The sequence below is a fragment of the Cydia splendana genome, chromosome 1 (genome assembly GCF_910591565.1).
Source record: "Cydia splendana chromosome 1, ilCydSple1.2, whole genome shotgun sequence".
Taxonomy (NCBI): domain Eukaryota; kingdom Metazoa; phylum Arthropoda; class Insecta; order Lepidoptera; family Tortricidae; genus Cydia; species Cydia splendana.
Window position 1 is genome coordinate 274,910 of NC_085960.1, and position 19,355 is coordinate 294,264.

At 37.3% G+C, this 19,355-nt stretch overlaps 1 protein-coding gene across 1 annotated transcript; it reads right to left on the reverse strand.

Annotated features, from left to right (window-relative positions):
• Positions 1 to 1,061: 1,061 nt before the first annotated feature.
• On the reverse strand, positions 1,062 to 3,729 carry LOC134798585 (uncharacterized). The gene is made up of 2 exons (XM_063770957.1): positions 3,668 to 3,729; positions 1,062 to 1,769 (listed from the first exon to the last, which is right to left on the reverse strand). Exons 1-2 carry the CDS (start codon positions 3,713 to 3,715, stop codon positions 1,062 to 1,064), a joined length of 756 nt encoding a protein of 251 aa, XP_063627027.1. The 5' UTR covers positions 3,716 to 3,729.
• Between the last annotated feature and the right edge of the window lie 15,626 nt (positions 3,730 to 19,355).

A 19,355-nucleotide genomic window follows, 5' to 3' on the forward strand; every position in this document is an offset into this window, starting at 1 on the left:
AGACAAAGTCGCGGGCAGAAGCTAGTGTTTTATATAAGTCTGACCCGATTGTGCTCGTTTTTTCCTTTAGATAGGAGACCTATAGCAAAGATATATATGTCGGACCCTGACACCAGAAAGACGTATTGCAGCGTTATAGTTCATTATTTTAGACGCCTGTATAAAATCGATTAGCAATGTTGAGCTACGTATTATTTGGTTGTAACAAAATAAATAAAGTTGTGTAGAGAGTAACTCCGTCTATTGGCGCATTGTTGAAATAAAGTTGCGTGGAGAGTATCTATTGGTGTGTCGTTGAACTGAGATGACAGGTAGAAGGCTTTGGAACGTCGAGAGGTTTCTCTCGAGTGAGCGTAGGCACGAGTTGGCATTTTTGTCGGTATGTTGGTAGACTGGTCGAGCAGGTTTGCCAACTTGACTTTGAGGCGGGGGCAGAGAGCGCGCTAGAGATCGGACGTACTCGTTAGCCAACCTCGTGCCTAACTCGCCGCGTTCCTGAAGGCTTATACCTGAAGGATTATTCTGATAGCTTATAGAATCCCGCGTTCTTTAACCATTTAGCTAAGTGTTTTATTTCAAGTGTTATTTTGATTTCTTATGTTTCATTAGAAGCTTACTTTTGTGAAATAAAGAAAGGATGTGTTATGTGTTGTTTTGAAAAGATATGTCCCTCTTGAGTTTGTTGCCGGTCCCATATTGGGCTAAATCTTCTCAGGTCAGGGGTTAGGGTTTGAGCCGGCCTAGTTTGACTTAAATAAAGATTTGACCGGTTTCATGTGATCTTTTTATTTTCAATTTTACCAGTCAACATCTTAATAGCAATTAGTTCTTTTTATCATTTAGTTCTGAAATATAGTAGGCACTAGTATGGTTAACGAGTCAGTATGTTTATTTCATGCACTGGTAGCAATGGTAGCATACTGGTTTAGCTGTGAAGTAATTAATACATCTAGGTACTACCCCCACGCGCCCACCGCCTTTGAGACCATCGGTATTCGACATATATAACTCCGATAGGTAACGCTTCACACAGTGTATCGGTACTTAATTAGGCCTTAAGGTTACAACTCACCTTTGATACTCCTCTGTATAAGATGCGTGAGGCTGCGCCGCAGTGCGCTGGTGCGCGCGCGCCGCCGCGGCTTGTGCACGCCGCCGCCACCGAGCGCACGCCGACTCACCCGCGCCGGCGTCCGCCGCGATAACAGACTCGGCGCTTCCTCTACCACGTCCCGCTTCTCTATGGGGTCTAGCGCTTCCACGGTTGGAGTTATCTCTTGGTTCTCCTCAGGCTCACACACAGGTAGCTCGATAGGTGGTAGTGAAAAACGCTCGGGTTGGACAACGCGTAGCGGCCAAACGTCAGGCGGCGGCGGCGCGCGCGGCGTTGGCAGACGCAGCGGTGGTAGTAACGTATGGTACGGTACCATACGGCGTGGATAGTCGCGAGAGCTCGCGCTTGAAGGGAACCAGGTATCATTTGAAAAAAGACACGAAGATAAATCGCGTCGCGGCTCAGCGCTGGATCCAGAAACGTAAACAGATGGTGTCGGTGACGCTGGAGCCCAGAGTGAGTCCCACGCAGGCGCCATATTGGCTTGTCCGGGAGGAGAGTATTGGTAGGTCGGGGAGGGCGAGTACGGCTGGTAGGGCTGGTAGGGCTGGTAGGGCTGGTAGGGCGGGTAGGGCGGGCAGGGCGCGGCGCGCGGCGGCTCGGCCGCCACCACGCCGAGCGGCTGCGAGAAGTAGAACAGGCACAGCGGTCGGCCCTGCAATAAGCAAACGAGCAAACATGTTAGAAAATTATTTATTATGAATCTATAATCATTTATATCTGAAATTTAAAAATTCGTACAATAAAAATGAATTTATCTAAGTAATCAGTTCTTGCCGTTGGCGAATGGCGAGCTTTCTCGCAATGATATTAAGTACTAATAATGCTAGCGGTACGCCATAAACACGCTGCAAATTGTGTTAAAAGCATGAATCAATTTGACCCGTAGCACCAAAAAAAAATTAGAGAGGAGTTATGACGTCATCATTATTTTGTAAGAGAAAAAATAATTGTTCAGAAACCTATTGTGTGAGGTATTAAATGAAAAGGCTTTTTGAGACAATTCTAAAAATATATCACATTTTTACATTTCAGTCAGTTTTTTTTATAAAATAAACAGATTAAATAAAAAAAGTCACTTTTTTAAAATTAGATTAATTAAATTAACAGTCTGATAATGCCCCTGTCGAATTACTCAATACGAGTATAATGTCAATCGGGTAAAATAAGAATGTTTTATATGTTCCTTTGGTAATATCTAAGCTTTGACAAAGAAAAAGTTCTGATGGGTGGGGGGTGAGCTCGAGGAAGGGGGAGGGGGCGTTAAAGGTGAGTTTTTTCAGTTAATTCTGACATAGACAATTTTTACTAGGTACGAGTTATAGATTCCGAGATATAAGCGACTTTCCGAAAAACCCGTTTTATATTAATGTTATACTTTCTTTTTAAATATTTAATTGATAGCTTGTTAGATCACACTTTGTAATAAAGAAAATAAAAATAAAAATAACTAAATGTCAATATTTTGGAAATTGCTTTTTTAGGGTTAGATATGAGGATATTAGGTATATTCTGAGGTATATTTTACAAAAAAATAATTAACGGTATCTTATCTGGAGAGGCCCAAACTTGGTATATTTTGAAAATAATAATTATTAAAATGTAATGATGTGATATATTTTTAGAATCGGCTTCAAAAGCCCTTTCATTTATACCACACACGATAGGTTTCTGACCAAAAAAAAGATGTCATATTCCGTTTTTTTTTTTGAAGTGAAAACTTCTGTAGCGGCGCTGTGCACTTTTTGAGGTGGGGAAAAAGTGTTAAACTCGAGATAGCGTAAGACGTAAGGCGTAAGGCGTAACCCTCTCTTTCTACCGCGCGGCGAAAATGTATGCTTGAGCCTGCTGTTTCGTTTAGGCGGCGCAGGGCGCTTGCGTGACGTTACGTGTGACGGACAATGTCATTTGTGTTTTTCTTTTTTGATTTAAATGCCATCTAGTGAGTTTCCCTCAAACTGGTATTAATATAACTGTAGTACTCACAGTGATGTGCTTAGGGGTTTCAAGTAATGCGACGAAATAACTCTAGATGGCGTTAACCTCAATTATACATAGTGCTGCAGACATTTTGCACTAGATGGCGCTGTTATTAATAATTTGAGTTACAATGTCGTTGAGTTTTCACTTCTGCCGGCACTCCCGGAGTGCAACCCGTTGTTGTTTTTTTTTTGGTGCTTCGGGTCAAATTGATTTTTAAGACGTAAAGTTCAATCGTACCGATTTTCATATACCATTAACACCATTTGCAGCATTTTACTGAATTTTGGGGTGTACCGCCAACACTATAAACTAACGATCAGTTAAGTTAAACAAATGTGATTCAAATTTTAGTACCTACCTACTCATAGGTACTACTTCTGATTCTATTCCATCACCATACACATACTCTAGAGTGCTCTAGCTAGTAAGTCTAGCTCTCCGGGAAATATTAGTTTAAAATCATCTACTTATATTATGTAAACCTAATAGTATCTAAAATAAAACCTAACTAAGCATTTAGTTACATAGGTCTTAGAAAACTTAGAATAACACATACAAACAATTACAAACCTTTAAAACATCATCAGTAGAGGTGGAGGCATCAGATCTACCATTCATCGTGCTAACACAACACCACCTCAAACTTGGCAGCCGCGATCGCCCGCAGGCGCGGACATCGTAAGCGCCTGCTATAATATCATAGCAACGCACGCCGAGACCACCTTGCGCGACACTTCACACTCGGCGTAAATAACATTTACACCAGTTCAGTTCAATACACTGTTGTCACTATTTCAATCGTTCGTGAGCACCATAGGTTGGATGAAAAGAGCTGAGTCAGTACACAAGGTCTTATTAACGATGAATATCGTGAGGCGACCCGCCGTGAGGGCCGCGAACTCGACGCAGACTGTTTGCAGCGGCGCGCATTGTTGGAACCAGGAATTTTTCTCGATATCGATAAGATTTCTTGCGTCAGATTGAGTAAAATGTTGTTATTTGTGTATTTGATTTGCAAATATTTACAACAACATTTCTGACAGGTACAGCCTGTCAGCAGAATAATAGATAATAAATCTGGAGGGGAACCACTGACTTTTTGGCATTCTTTATAAACTGATAATAATATGCGTGCTTATACAAAATGTTCAGGCGCTTTGTACATTGAAAGATTTTGTGTTGTTATTTTTATACAAGGTGTATCAAAAATAGTGGGGATCCGTTTAAGGGCATATTATCGTTTCTGATAAGAAAAAGTAGAACAAAATTTTAATTATTTTTTTTCTATGGGGCAGGTAGGACCTGCCCCAGTAAGTAAGTAAGGACTTAAGTACTATACACTTTGGGCAGGTTGTCCGAGTCGGCCAACTCTCCATAGGAAGGCCAAAAAATTTTCACGTCAAAGAAAATTTTCTTCTACTTTTTCTTAATCAGAACTATTCAGAACACGTGCGATACCGAATATGCCCTTAACCTCCTGAGACTAAATGTACATATTCGTTGCAATCTAATTTGAACCTTTCATGAACCAAATAAGTTTTATTGCTGTTTAATACAAACGAAATTCGTTCCAATTTACTTATAGAATAAGGTTCAAATTAAAAATTGGGAAACTTTATATAGTGGGTCTTACGAGGTTAAACGGATCCCCACTATTTTTGTTACACCTTGTATAATTTGATATAGAGTCGGACCAAGAAAAGTCTGCAGCGGATTTGATAGCCCACGAAGTGAAAGTGTTATTTAAACGTCATAATTTCATAGAAGTTTGACGTTTAAAATAACACTTGCACTGCGTGAGCTATCGAATCCGTTGCAGACTTTTTTTGTCTGACTCTAGAAATGATTACAGTAGGACAGTGTAGGATTACAGGATTACAATCTTGCACCGCGGTTACATATCAGAATACCGAAAGTTGATTTACCTAATGTCGAATCACCTATGCTCGATTCACCTATTTTTTGAAACACCTAATGGTTTATTAACCTAAGCTCATATCACCTAATGAACGAATTACCTAATGCACGTTTCACCTATAATTGTTTTACCTAAGCTCAGAATACCTATGGTCGACCTACCTAAACTTGATACACCTAATGCTTGAAATATCTAAAACCGATTTACATAATACATGAAATACCTAAAGCTGACATACCTAATGGATGATCCACCTAAAGCTGATATACCTAATGAACGATATACCTAAAGTTGATTTACCTAATGGCTAAAATACCTAAAACTGTTATACCTAACGAACGAAATACCTAAAGTCGATATACCTAAAGGACGGAATCCCTAAAGTCAATATACCTAATCCACGTAATACCGAAAGTCGACATACCTAATGTACGATATCCCTAAAGTTGATTTACCTATTGAACAAAATACCTAATGCACGTAATACATAAAGTTGATATACCTATTAGGTACAGTAATCTGTAAAAATGTGGGTGCACAAATCATCTCAAAAATATGTCCCATAGCTCTTATATCAGCGAATTAAGAACTATGGGACATATTTTTGAATAAGTTGGCTACACCCATATTTTTACTGTTGACTCTGTGTCTCTGTCTAATGAACGAAATACCTAAAGTCGTTATATAAAATAATTTACTGCAGATAATATAAGTAAATATAGCATTAATAATAAAAATAATAGTAATATTATATGTAATTAATAGATAATAGTAGATCATAAAATTATTAATAAAGAAATAAACTATTAATACCTATTTTCTTTTTGCTGATGTTGTCTGAGTTTTTTCATCACTTTATGAAAACATTTTCCTTAAAATTCCAGCATTCAATAATAGTCACACCTGATTGAAGATATTCGAGTTTATTTTGGAATGTAGGTACCTAGATTTATGGTACCTACAATAATGTAGGTACCCTTCGTGTTTGAAGGTAGTTAGGCATAATCTTAGATAAAATTAGCTATAGGTACTTCGTTCGTTAAAACATATACCAGCCTTAGGTATTTCGTGCATTAAGTATATCGACTTACGTGTTACGTGCGTTAGGTATATTAGCTCTAGGTATTTCGTTCAATAGGTAAATCAACTTTAGGCGTATCTTCCATTAGGTATATCGACTTTCGGTATAACATGCATTAGGTATATCGATTTTAGGTATTCCGTCCTTTAGGTATATCGACTTTAGGTATTTCGTTCGTTAGGTATAACAGTTTTAGGTATTTTATCCATTAGATAAATCAACTTTAGGTATATCGTTCATAAGGTATATCAGCTTTAGGTGGATCGTCCATTAGGTATGTCAGCTTTAGGTGTTTCATGCATTAGGTATAATAGTTTTAGGTAAAACGTGCGTTAGGTAAAATGTGCATTAGGTAAAACGTTCATTAGGTGTTTCATCCATTAGGTTAATTGAGTTTAGGTATTATAAACTTAGGTCATTCAATGTTTAGGTAAAATGATCGTTGGGTAATTTAAAAATAGGTGAATCGAGCATAGGTGATTCGACGTTAGGTAAATAAATTTTCGGTATTCTGATATGTAACCTGCACCGCCCATTGATAAAAAAGCTTGTCGCTCTTGTCAGTTTTGTGACATTGACAACTACGACACGACACATCGTTTTCGCGGTTTTATCAAAATGGATTTCACTGTGCTATTTAATTCTCAACTAGTTTTCGTTCTGTCACAAAACCGAACATTGAAGCGAAGTGCGTGTTGTGTTTAAAGAAGCATCGACAGCTCTCTGGTGCTACACTAGCGTCCTCGGGTGCCAGGCACGGCCGGCGCGGGCCCGCGGTCCCGGCGCAGCACGCGACACCGTGCAGCCCGCCGCGCCGCCATTCATATAGCCAGACAAACTTCACTTAGCACTCCTGAACTTGCAGGTAAATAAACACACACTAATCACAACACTACACAGCGTAGTATTATTTACTCTGTACCACAACACCTCCACTTGGCTAACCGACGGCCCAAAGAGACCTGAAACAAACAGTAATGAACCTAGATAGAGTCTGTGCAGAAAGAGAAAAGTCGTGGAATGTATCGGGCCCCATACACACACACACGCACACACACACGCACACACACACACACACACACACACACATATATATATATACAACTCTTCTCTTTCCGAAGTTTCCGAACAGACTCTATCGCTCAAAATCGCTCGGAATGGAGAATACGCCGATAGGAACGGAGAGCCGACCTCAGAGGAAATGACGCGGGCAAAAGATGAGACTCTGATGTACCACAAGATCAATCAAGGCATCATCTAAAAACTTCTGGTAAGAAGATCGCTTAGCCATGAATATTTAGTGAGTTTAGACCAAACGAGAACTCTAAGCTTGAATTAGGTAAGTACTTAAACTTTAACCGTAATAATATAAGCGGTTTTAAGAATTCTATCATCTACTCTACGTAGTTTAAAAGAACATTACATTTTTGTGGTTCACGAGTTGCAGGTGGTAGTTCCCGAAAGTCGTAAGTTCTGATGAGTCGGGATCACGCAATACAAATCAGGTCAGGTCAGCAGACATATCTACATCGCTAACAAGCCAGGCAGGTTGAACGCTCAAATGTACCAATTTAACTTGCTCTCGGTGATCGTAATAACTACGCATGATTAAGGGGCCATTTTTATACTGATTCGAGTTTGTGTTTGAGCCGTTTGTGTTGGTAGCAATGGCAACAGGTCGCATTGAACGTGTGCTGCCGGGACGACCCGGGCCATATCTACATGCGAATCTTCGAAAAGCAATAATGTTGACATTGTTGACCCAGTGCGATGCTTTAATAATTGCACTGCTTTGTTCGTGATTTCCTAGCTTGATATTGACTTGAGTAATTAATCAAACTAGAATTACTTTAATAAATTCTTCGGTGTAGGCAGGACACGTGGATTTGCTTAGGCTAAAATTATTTTGTCTAGAATGCTGACTTGCTGCCCTATCGCGAAAAACGAAAATCGACATGTCTTTATCTGACTCTCTAGCGCTCGAATATGCAAGAGGGATATAATAGAGGTAGATAACGAAATTTCGAATTTTGTTTTTCGCGTTAGGCAATCTGACATCATATTATACAGTTTTGTGGGTCAAACACAGGTAAGTATATAAACCCACGATGTGTATCGATCAGTAAGTTATGCATCAGATGATGGTCCCCAACTTTCGCCGCAGGGCGGGGGCGGCGCACGTGCAGGCTCATCTCACTCACTCCCACGTACCTACTGTCACTTTCTTTTCTACACTGAACTGATTCAATTTGTCACTTCGTACGAACTAAAATTTTAATGTGAATTTGTATGGTGCGAAAACTAAGAGAGAAAAGTAAGTTTTCTTTAGTAGCGTCTAGCTAGCTCCCAGTAAAAATGTTTACACTACAGTTGTCATGCACTCTTCTTGTTTTACGCGTGAATGCATGGTGGTGCATAATAGTTGCGGATCATTATCTCATACATTTATCTTACTTATTAATTACGCACACTTTTCTAACAACAATGTGAGTGCAAGATAATGATAGGCTCGCTCACACAACATGATGTGTTTAACTTCTCTATCTCTAGAGGGTATTGGTTGAGTAGTTTTTAGACTGTCACTCACAAGCGCTACTCTTGTGAATGTTTTGGTAAATGCTAGAATATCTATCTTTTGAATGATCTCAAAATTTTTACATAACTGGACTTTTTTATGTTAAAATATTTAGAAATGAAAAAGAAGAAGAGCCATGAAAACAAAGATAAGAACCTACTTATAATATTTATAAAGAACTCTAAAATAATTGACTAATAAAATAAAACAAGGGCATCTCATTGAATACATTACATCTGTCTATCAATAATTGGAATGCATATGTGACGGCTGGATATGACTAAAAGTGTCGCATTTGTGTGGTCGAAAGGCAACTCTTACGAAGTTTCCCGCTGCACTACAGTCAGATCTTTGACATTGTATTGTTGTTTTTAATGTAGGAATCAAGTATGTATACTAATAGTCGATGACACAAACGTTTCGTGTAGGTGTAGATGGAAATAACTCATCGCGCTGCTGTAAGTCTCTAATATACTATTTATTATTGACACACGCAGTTAACTTGTTTACCATTGGTGAACCTTGTTGCAAAGACAATATGGTTTACCAAATGCTCAGATTAGTGTACTGTGTACCCACTATTAGTAAACACATAATATGTAGGTACCGCAATCAATTCACTTGACATTCCGTTGATCATTACGACGAGTAGGTATGTCTCGTCGATCTGTTTCATGACGGCGAAGGGACAAAACTGCTCAATTTATTTAACCTCTTTGACACTATCTTATATAGTTCCTGGTAACCTAATGGTTTTTGGTTGTCAAGGACTAAACGCAACCTACCTAACTACGTTCAGTAATATAATGATAAATGAACCTTTCAGGCCCCTGTTTCACCAACGTGACAGGTGCGACGAATTGTAAAATCACTGTTGCTGACGTCACAGGCATCCATGGGCTACGGTTACCGCTTACCATCGGGCGGGCCGTATTCCTGTTTGCCACCATCATTGTATTATTAAAAAAAACTTTATTATATCGGATAAAAACAGATATTTCTCCTGCGAGGTTTCTGACAATTGTCACAAGAAACACTACAATTGTCACGAAATTCCGACATATAACTCATTACCTGTCAAGAATTACCTACAATTCTTCTAAATCTTTGACAATTGTCAGAAACCTCGCAAGAGAAATATCTGTTTTTATCCGATATAATAAAGTTTTTTTAAATAATACAATGATGGTGGCAAACAGGAGTACGGCCCGCCCGATGGTAAGTGGTAACCGTAGCCCATGGATGCCTGTGACGTCAGCAACAGTGATTTTACAATTCGTCGCACCTGTCACCGATGTGAAATTGGGGCCAGGAGTCCAAGGCTCGCTTTCAGGGAATGAGAATAAAAGTCGTATTGCGAAAGTTTCGGTGTCGCTAAATATCCAAGGGTTAAGCATCAGTTTATATTACAAAGGCGTCAACTTTGACGAACAGATTCCAGGAGAAATGGGACATTTATTTAAGGTCACTGTGGGCAAGTCCGTCTACAAGGCAAGTCCGTCAACACGTTATAACTTTTGAATTTGAAGGCGTATGCCGCTTTGGAGTCCAGTCGATTAACCAGATGTTCGCGCTAGTACCGTCACTGTAAAACAGATGGCGCTGTGACAACCAACTTTAGAGCAAGCCGCCTAAACAAGTCATTTCGCGTTGGCTACAAATATAATGACCACCAAAAAATACTTTGGTACTTACCCTAAATAAAGAATCTGTCGTATCAAAAAAAATTAATGAACACCAAAAAAATAAGGCCTAAACTTACAAAAGTACCACCAGTTTAATAACGACTGCACTTCAAATTGCATTCAAATACCAAACATGAATGATCGCCAAAAATCATTAATGATCACCAAATCGTGAATACCAAATGGCTGCTATTTAACTGATCACCAGATTTAATAAAATTTAATACCAAAAAAATCTATTTTACCACCCTAAAATCATGAATGATCACCAAAATTATAACACCATTTTAATGTGAAATGATTACCAATTTTATTACATTTTACTATCCTTTTATAGGAAATGACACCAAAATAATCATTATTAACCCAAAAATAGTCAATGATTACCAAATTTCAATCCCCATTTTAATGTGAAATGATAACCAAATTTTTACATCTTGCTATCCTATTAAAGAAAATGACACCAAAATAATCATTGTAAACCCAAAAATAGTAAATGACCACCAAAATTAGAACTCCATTTTAATGTAAACTGATAACCAAATTTTTAAATCTTGCTATCCTATTAAAGCAAATGGCTCCAAAATAATCATTGTAAACGCAAAAATAGTAAATGATCACAAAATTGTAACCACATTTTAATTAAAAATGTGCAATCATTTAATATATCGTTATCCTATTAAATTAATTAATCCACTTCGTCACCTTTTTCTAGTAGCATTTTATTTCTGTAACAGTCGCAGTTCTAACCTAACCTAACCCACTTTTCTAGTAGCATTTTGTTTCTGTAAGGGTCGCAGTTCAAACCTAACCTAACCCACTTTTCTAGTAGCATTTCTTTTCTGCAAGGGTCGCAGTTCAAACCTAACCTAACCCACTTTTCTAGTAGCATTTCTTTTCTGTAAGGGTCGCAGTTCAAACCTAACCTAACCCACTTTTCTAGTAGCGTTTCGTATCTGTATGGGTAGCAGTTGAAACTTAACCTAACCTACTTTTCTAGTACCATTTCGTTTCTGTAAGGGTCGCAGTGCTAACCTAACCTAACCCACTTAACTGATAGCAGTTTAACTTACTTTTCTAGTAGCATAACGAAATGCTACTAGAAAAGTAGATTAGGTTAGGTAGGTATGCGGTGCGGGCTACGGGGGGTTGAGCGGGAGGGGCTAGTCATTTTGGCATCAGTTTACTTTATTTGGTAATATGTATAAATTTTTTGGTAATCATAGTGGTTTATTTAGGTGAAAATATCGCATTAATTTGGTCTTCAAGATTTGGTGATCATTGATGATTTTTGGTGATCATTCAATATATTTGGTATTTGAATACAATTTGAAGTGCAGTCGTAATTAAAGTGGTGGTACTTTTGTATTTTTAGGCCTTATTTTTTTGGTGTTCAGTAATTTTTTTTGGTAAGCATGATTTTTTTATTTAGGGTACCAAAGTATTTTTTGGTGGTCATTATATTTGTAGCCATACCAAATTGATGCGATATTTTCACCTAAATAAACCACTATGATTACCAAAAAATGTATACATTACATATTACCAAATAAAGTAAAATGATGCCAAAATTACTAGCCCCTCCCGCTCAACCTCCCGTACACCGCACCCAGTGGCGGATTTGCCCTAAGGCACAGTAGGCCCGGGCCTAGGGCGGCGAGATATTAGGGGCGGCAAATTGTGACAAAAAATTCACTGATGATAACGAGAAATAACTCAAAATTAGGTCAGGCAACGAATTCTCAAAAAAAGGTATAGAGGGAAATGCTTGGAACACAATTTTTGACTTATCAAAAGTCCCCAGCCGTAGCCCTTGAGCCGGGGGATTTGAAGGTACCATTTTTCGGTTTTTCGCTTATATCTCGGAAACTATGCAACCTAAGTGACATAAATTATATACACAATGAAAGCTGATTAAATTAGCTACAAATTTTATTCAGCCAAGTTTTACGATATCTTGTATAGTTTTCGAGATATCCGGTCTTGAAAGTCTGTAATTTTGTATTAAATTTCCTTCAATAATATATATTTACGGTCCTCACGAGGAACCTGAAAGATTTTAACAGTGTATTCCTGATCATATTTAAAGACTAAAATGTTCTATAAACTTTTCTGTAATTCGTCTAGTTTCAGAGTTAAGTCCCATTTAGATGGTGCGAGTTTCTCGCCTCGGCCATACGATTATCGTAGCACGAGAAAAATATAGTATCATGTAAACTATACGTACCATATCGCACGAGAAGGAGCGATAATCGCCTCGGTCTAAGGATCGGATGTGTCCGTGTAAATAAAACATTCAAATTATCGAAAAAAAAAATTTTTTTATGGCGTAATTGACCTACACTCATTTTTTTTCCTTCTTTTAGCCTTAGCGAATTCCAAAAAAGTTTATAGGACATTTTAGTCTTTAAATATGATCAGGAAAACACTGTTTAAATTTCGTTAACAGTGTATCTTTCGGGTTCTCGTAAGCACCGTGAATATTATTGAAGGAAAAGTAATGCAAAATAACAGACTTTCAAGAGTGGATATCTCGAAAAACTCGACTGAATAAAAATTGTAGAAAATTTAATCAGCTTTCATTATGTATAATGATCATGTCGCTAGGACGCATAGTTTTCGAGATATAAGCAAAATATCAAAAAACCTGACCTACAAATATATGGGTATATAATAAATATAATGGGTTCTGAGAAAGGGGCGGCTAGGGCGGCCTGATGCCTAGGGCGGCAAAGACTGCAAATCCGCCATTGACCGCACCGCATAGTCATAGTCATACCTACGTGGCTAGCGTAGCTAACCTACTTTTCTTGTAGCATACTGAAATGCTACTAGAAAAGTAGGTTAGGTTAGGTTTGAACTGCTATCAGATAAGTGGGTTAGGTTAGCACTGCGACTCTTACAGAAACGAAATGTTACTAAAAAAGTAGGTTAGGTTAGGTTTGAACTGCGACCTTTACAGAAACGCAATGCCACTATAAAGGTGGGTTAGGTTAGGTTAGAACTGCGATCCCACAGAGCCGAACTACTATCAGATAAGTGGGTTAGGTTAGGTCAGAACTGCGACCCTTACAGAAAGGAAATGCTACTAAAAAGTGGGTTAGGCTAGGTTTGAACTGCGACCCTTACAGAAATGAAATGCTACTAGAAAAGTGGGTTAGGTTAGGTTGGAACTGCGACCCTTACAAAAACGAAATGCTACTAGAAAAGTGGGTTAGGTTAGAACTCCGACCCTTACAGAAACGAAATGCTACTAGAAAAGTGGGTTAGGTTAGGTTAGAACTCCAACCCTTACAGAAACGAAATGCTACTAGAAAAGTGGGTTAGGTTAGGTTTGAACTGCGACCCTTACAGAAACAAAATGCGACTAGAAAAGTGGGTTAGGTTAGGTTTGAACTGCGACCCTTACAGAAAAGAAATGCTACTAGAAAAGTGGGTTAGGTTAGGTTTGAATTGCGACACTTACAGAAACGAAATGCTACTAGAAAAGTGGGTTAGGTTAGGTTTAAACTGGGACCCATACAGAAACTAAATGCTACTTGAAAAGTGGGTTAGGTGAGGTTTGAACTGCGACCCTTACAGAAAAGAAATGCATATTTAATTGCACAAACGGGTCTACCGCGATATAATTTCATTGTTTTTACCTTTAATTCCGACGTTTCAGCTGAGTTGCACCAGCTGTGGTCACGGAAAGACTGACGTCCCAACAAATGTCAACAGGGATATTAATAAAACACCACTAAACTACCCGAAATTAGTTTATAAAAATGTTTGGGGTAGACAAAGAAATTGCAGCTACCCGTTAAAGTTTAATGTTTATTGTCCACGGCACGACACGCAACACTCACAGTATCCGTACACTGAAATTATATCGCAGTAGACCCGTTTGTGCAATTAAATATGTGTACAAAACGCGAGAGTTTAAAGTGTTATAGAAAAGAAATGCTCCTAGAAAAGTGGGTTAGGTTAGGTTTGAACTGCGACCCTTCAGAAAAGAAATGCTACTAGAAAAGTGGGTTAGGTTAGGTTTGAACTGCGACCCTTACAGAAACGAAATGCTACTAGAAAAGTGTGTTAGGTTAGGACTGCGACTGTACCAGAAATGAAATGCTACTAGAACAAGGTGACGAATTGGATTAATTAATTTAATAGGATAACGATATATTATATATTTGCACATTTTTAATTAAAATGTGGTTACAATTTTGGTGGTCATTTTTTATATTTGGGTTTACAATGATTATTTTGGAGTCATTTGCTTTAATAGGATAGCAAGATGTAAAAATTTGGTTATCATTTCACATTAAAATGGGGTTTGAAATTTGGTGATCATTTACTATTTTTGGGTTAATAATGATTAGTTTGGTGTCATTTCCTTTAATAGGATAGCAAAATGTAATAAAATTGGCAATCATTTCATATTAAAATGGAGGTATCATTTTGGTGATCATTTATTATTTTAGGGTGGTAAAATAGATTTTTTTGGTGTTAAATCTTACTATATCTGGTGATCAGTTAAATAGCAGCCTTTCGTGTTTTGAACTCGAAGTGCTACAGCCGTTCGTAATAAAATTGTTAAAAATAGTTTTTGAAAAGATTGTGCCGCAGAAAGGCCAGAAAGTAACTACGTAAGTAGCATAAGAACCAGCTGTCTTTATTCTATGATTTAAATTTCAGAAATTGGCTTAGTTTTGTAATTATACGTTCCACCATTTATCAATTACAAATTAAAATTTGACTAAGTTGGAAAGTCCTTCTATTAAGTAGGTACAAGGCAAGTCCGTCATATTTCGGCCGGACTTTCATTAAATCAGAGATTACCAACTGTTTTTGCGACTTTAATATTATAACGATTTGATAAGGTGTCAACAAATCCTCCTGACTTTGCGCATGATGTTACTTTATTAAATTTTGATCTCAGTAAATTACAAGAAACGATTAAAATTAATTTTAAAATGACTATTGATCTTTTATTTCGGAAATCAAGAAAATAATTACGTGTAATTATTTTCCAAAAAAGGTTTACTGCCCCATTAGTATATAACTTGCCTTTGTATTAGGTAAAAAAAAACACAAAAAACAAACAAACAAACAAAAAACACTTTTTTAAAAACAAGCTTTTATTATTTGTTAATATAATGAACTAAAAAGTTAAAAATAAATGAACTCTAATAAGAAATATAACACTTTATACGTTCATTGTAACCTTTACCGATAATTAAGCTTCTTCGTCTACGACAAAATAATTCCATATCGTACATAATTATATATTTTTAACACTAAAACTTCACACCTTAATTATTAAATCTTCCCGTTTTTATCACAGTCCCAATTTTATTAATAAAAGCGTGTTATACAGTGAAACCTGGATAAGTGAGACTTCAAGGGACGAGCAGATTTGTCTCACTTAAAGAGGTATTTCACTTACCCAGGCTCTCAGTTAGCCAGGTACAAATACATTTCTGTCTCATTTACAGAGGGTCCCATTAATAGAGGTGAGAATAGAGGATATATCTCAGTTATAGAGGTGGTTAATAAGGTATTTTGTAATTATCTTTAAATGTTTAGGTAAAATAATCCTTGTCCCTAAATATTTTTGAAGCCTGTTTAAATATTTCTTTGAATTTATTTTGAATGATTTTCCAAAGGATAGATTTTCCAATTAAATTTGATACGGAATTCATAGGGTCTTAGAAATTTATTAAATGGAAATTTGTTTATTCGTGTTACTTATCAAGATTTCAGCTTTCGTTTCGATAGTTTTAACTACATAAAGTAACTAAATGAAACTTGAAGTCGTTTAAACACAATTAAGCAAATGCGGAATTTGTGGATAGACTAAGAGTTAGTAAGTATACGGAAATAGATCAATAAAGTCCAAGTTAGAGAGGTCATAGATTGACGTTATCTCAGATACAGAGGTAATTCGTATAAAATTCTAAAAAAAAACAATTATGAAAATGTAATCTTATAAATATAGTCTCAGTAAAAGAGGTAAAATACACTCTCTGTCTCAATTATAGAGGTAAATGTAACTATAAAATCACAACAACTAATCCCAGTTATAGAGGTTCGTTTTATCTCACTAACAGAGGTAATTCAGTGCTAAAGTGTCGGGACCGCACCATGAGTCCCAGCTATAGAGGTTTCTCACTTATCCAGGTCCCACTTAACCAGGTTTCACTGTATTATTATAATTCCTGGTTAAAATCTAATTAGATTGGCCTAATAGTAGGGATCTAGATCTAAAAAAAAACAAGACATATGGTACCTACAAGCTTTGGTGGCCAAGTGGATCTGGGCTATAACGCGAAAATCGAAGTTCGTAAATTTTAAGCAACCATGTCTATAACTCTAATTACGCTTTAATTCGAGTAAAAGAGAAAGATTATTCGCGGTAGGCCATTCTGACGTACGACTTTCAATGTGGAGGTCATTCGTACTATGAGTTTTTGGAACTTATATATACTTATATACAAATTATCATTTGGGTGCCCCTTAATACGCCTATTACATTAATTGTTACAATATAAATTCGCATAACAGATTTAGCATAAGTAACATAATTGTTCATAACATTCAACAGGCATAGTAATAAATTAGCATAACACTTATTGCACATAATAATGAATCCGCATAATGAAACATGCATAACATTATTAACTATAACTTTAACTGTCACAAAATGAATTAGCATAATTTTATCAAGCGAGCGAATTAGATGGATCAGGGCAAAACCAACTCGGTTAGGTTAGGTTCAGAAGGCTGCCTTCGATGTTAGGTTTTTTTTCTAACAGCCCTATAATAGATATGTATCACATCCTAAATTAACTCCTCAGATCTAATAAAATAAATAAAATAATATACAGGGTGGAAAGGCACGACGATCCTTCCCGGAAGTATTAGGTCGTTTAAGTGATACAGAGACTATTGGTAATGGTAAGAATCGTTAATTGAGTAAAAAATAAAAATTTCAAAAATACTACTTTTTAACTGTGGTGATAACCCTATAGCATGTGCACATGACGGCTAGATTAAGGATCTCCGTCGGGAAAGCTCGGGACTTTACACTTTTTTCCGATCGTTGACAGTATCGCAATGATGTATGAATGACGCATAAATGTCAAATAAATCAAATGCATGCAAAAATATTACAAACAATTTTATTACTTTCTTAGATAATTACTTTTTTCCAATATTTAATACTATCTTCTTTTCACATACGGTGTTCAAATGTACCTCCGTGTATTACAACGCCGCCGCAGCCCGTACCCGAGTATGTCGATGCACATGCGATATAGTGTATGCTCTTCGTCATTTATCCTCCGCAGAAAGCACCAATTAGCCTTTGTCTCATTTAGTCCGCAGTTTCACATTCCGTTTGGTTTGGTACACCATATCTTTTACACAGCCCCACAAATTTAAATAGCCACGAGCATCTAACATTTTTATTTGAAGAATATGACATTCAATAAGTATAGTTCAATGAAAATTTAATTTCAAACATCAGACGTCTTGTCTATTTCCTACCACGCAAGAAGGTTTGTTAGTTTGGTATTGAAGAAGTATTTATTCTTGATTTATTCTTAGTATTTCATTTTTGCAAGTTCATTTGGTGCAACTAACACAACCTACATGTATTTTTTTATTATTTTAAATAGTTTCCAATCATTCGAAAATAATTTTGTGAAACGTGTTAAGAAACTAAAACCTTTTTATCAGTCAAGGAAACCAGAGATATTTATAAGACGATTGCGTACTTTTGAGTGGTTGTCAATGTCACCATTTGAATTGTCGTTGTAAACAATGTTGTGGTTAGTATTATTAATATTAAGGAATAACATAACTATTTCATTCAAGTATTGAACAAGTGGAACCACTAAGAAAGCGAAAATCCTGCAATGATTTTTACCGTGCTGTAAGCAGACCTAAAAATGGTTAGATGGCAACAAATTAGCATAATTTCCTGTCGAATACTGATTGTTTACAAGTAAGTTCATTGACCCTGTCACCTGTTAGGGTTAGAACAAAGTAGTTTTTTGCGTGGATGTTTAAAAGGTCATAACATAATTTAGAAACGGTTGCCCATATTAACATAGTTTCTATGGAGAAAATATAGAGCTTAGGCTAAACTATCTCCCATTTCCGGAAAGGATCGTCGTGCCTTTCCACCCTGTATACAATCAAAATTACATTTGTCAAGTAAGTACCTATAACTTGTAAATGGAATAAATCCGTTAAGGGGCCCACTGATTAACAGTCCGCCGGACGGTATCGGCCTGTCAGTTAGAACAAAATTTTGACAGTTCCAAACAACTGATACCGTCCGGCGGTCTGTTAATCAGTGGGCCCCTTTAGATGGACAAACCGTCCGTCACTCCAAACTAAATTTAAATTGGCTGCAATTGCTTCCAAATATACCGCTTTTTGGTGACAACAATATTTTTTCTTCCTTTTATATTTATACCATTTAATAATTAATTAATTATTTAAAGTAACGATATGCTTACATTTAACCCAAGTCATCATGCGGAATAATGTTATGCGATTTAACATGCAGTTACATATGCGTAATATATGTTAATTATGCCAATTTGTATTAGGAGTATTACGTTTTGCGAATTAATATAGACCCATATGGGGACCCGGGTATGTCCTTAAACTACGTCCAAGACCACCGGTGGACGGGCAGCAGCGTCCCTCAAATTCGGTGTACTCGACTGCGATCGCCAACCCGCCTGCCAAGCGTGGCGATTATGGCATTCACCCCCCATCATGATGAGCACAATAGAACCACGGCCCCGAGGTTCCGGCGACCCCCGGTGCTCTGGCTATGGTAGCGGTCAGGGCATTAGCGGGGTCAGGGGTGCTAAGAATCTCCGGCAAAGATCCGGCTACCCGCCCCGACGACGACTGGCCCTGGTAACACACAACATACGCACTATGAGGACTGACGAAAAGATCTGCGAGCTGGAAGAGGAACTGAGCAGGTTACACTG

What these genes read in the sequence shown, in the direction of transcription:
- LOC134798585 (XM_063770957.1), bottom strand. Translation starts at nt 3,715, where the DNA reads ATGAATGGTAGATCTGATGCCTCCACCTCTACTGATGATGTTTTAAAG. An exon ending in CTACTGATGATGTTTTAAAG is followed by an intron (nt 1,770 to 3,667) that starts GTTTGTAATTGT and finishes TGCTTATTGCAG; the next exon opens with GGCCGACCGCTGTGCCTGTT.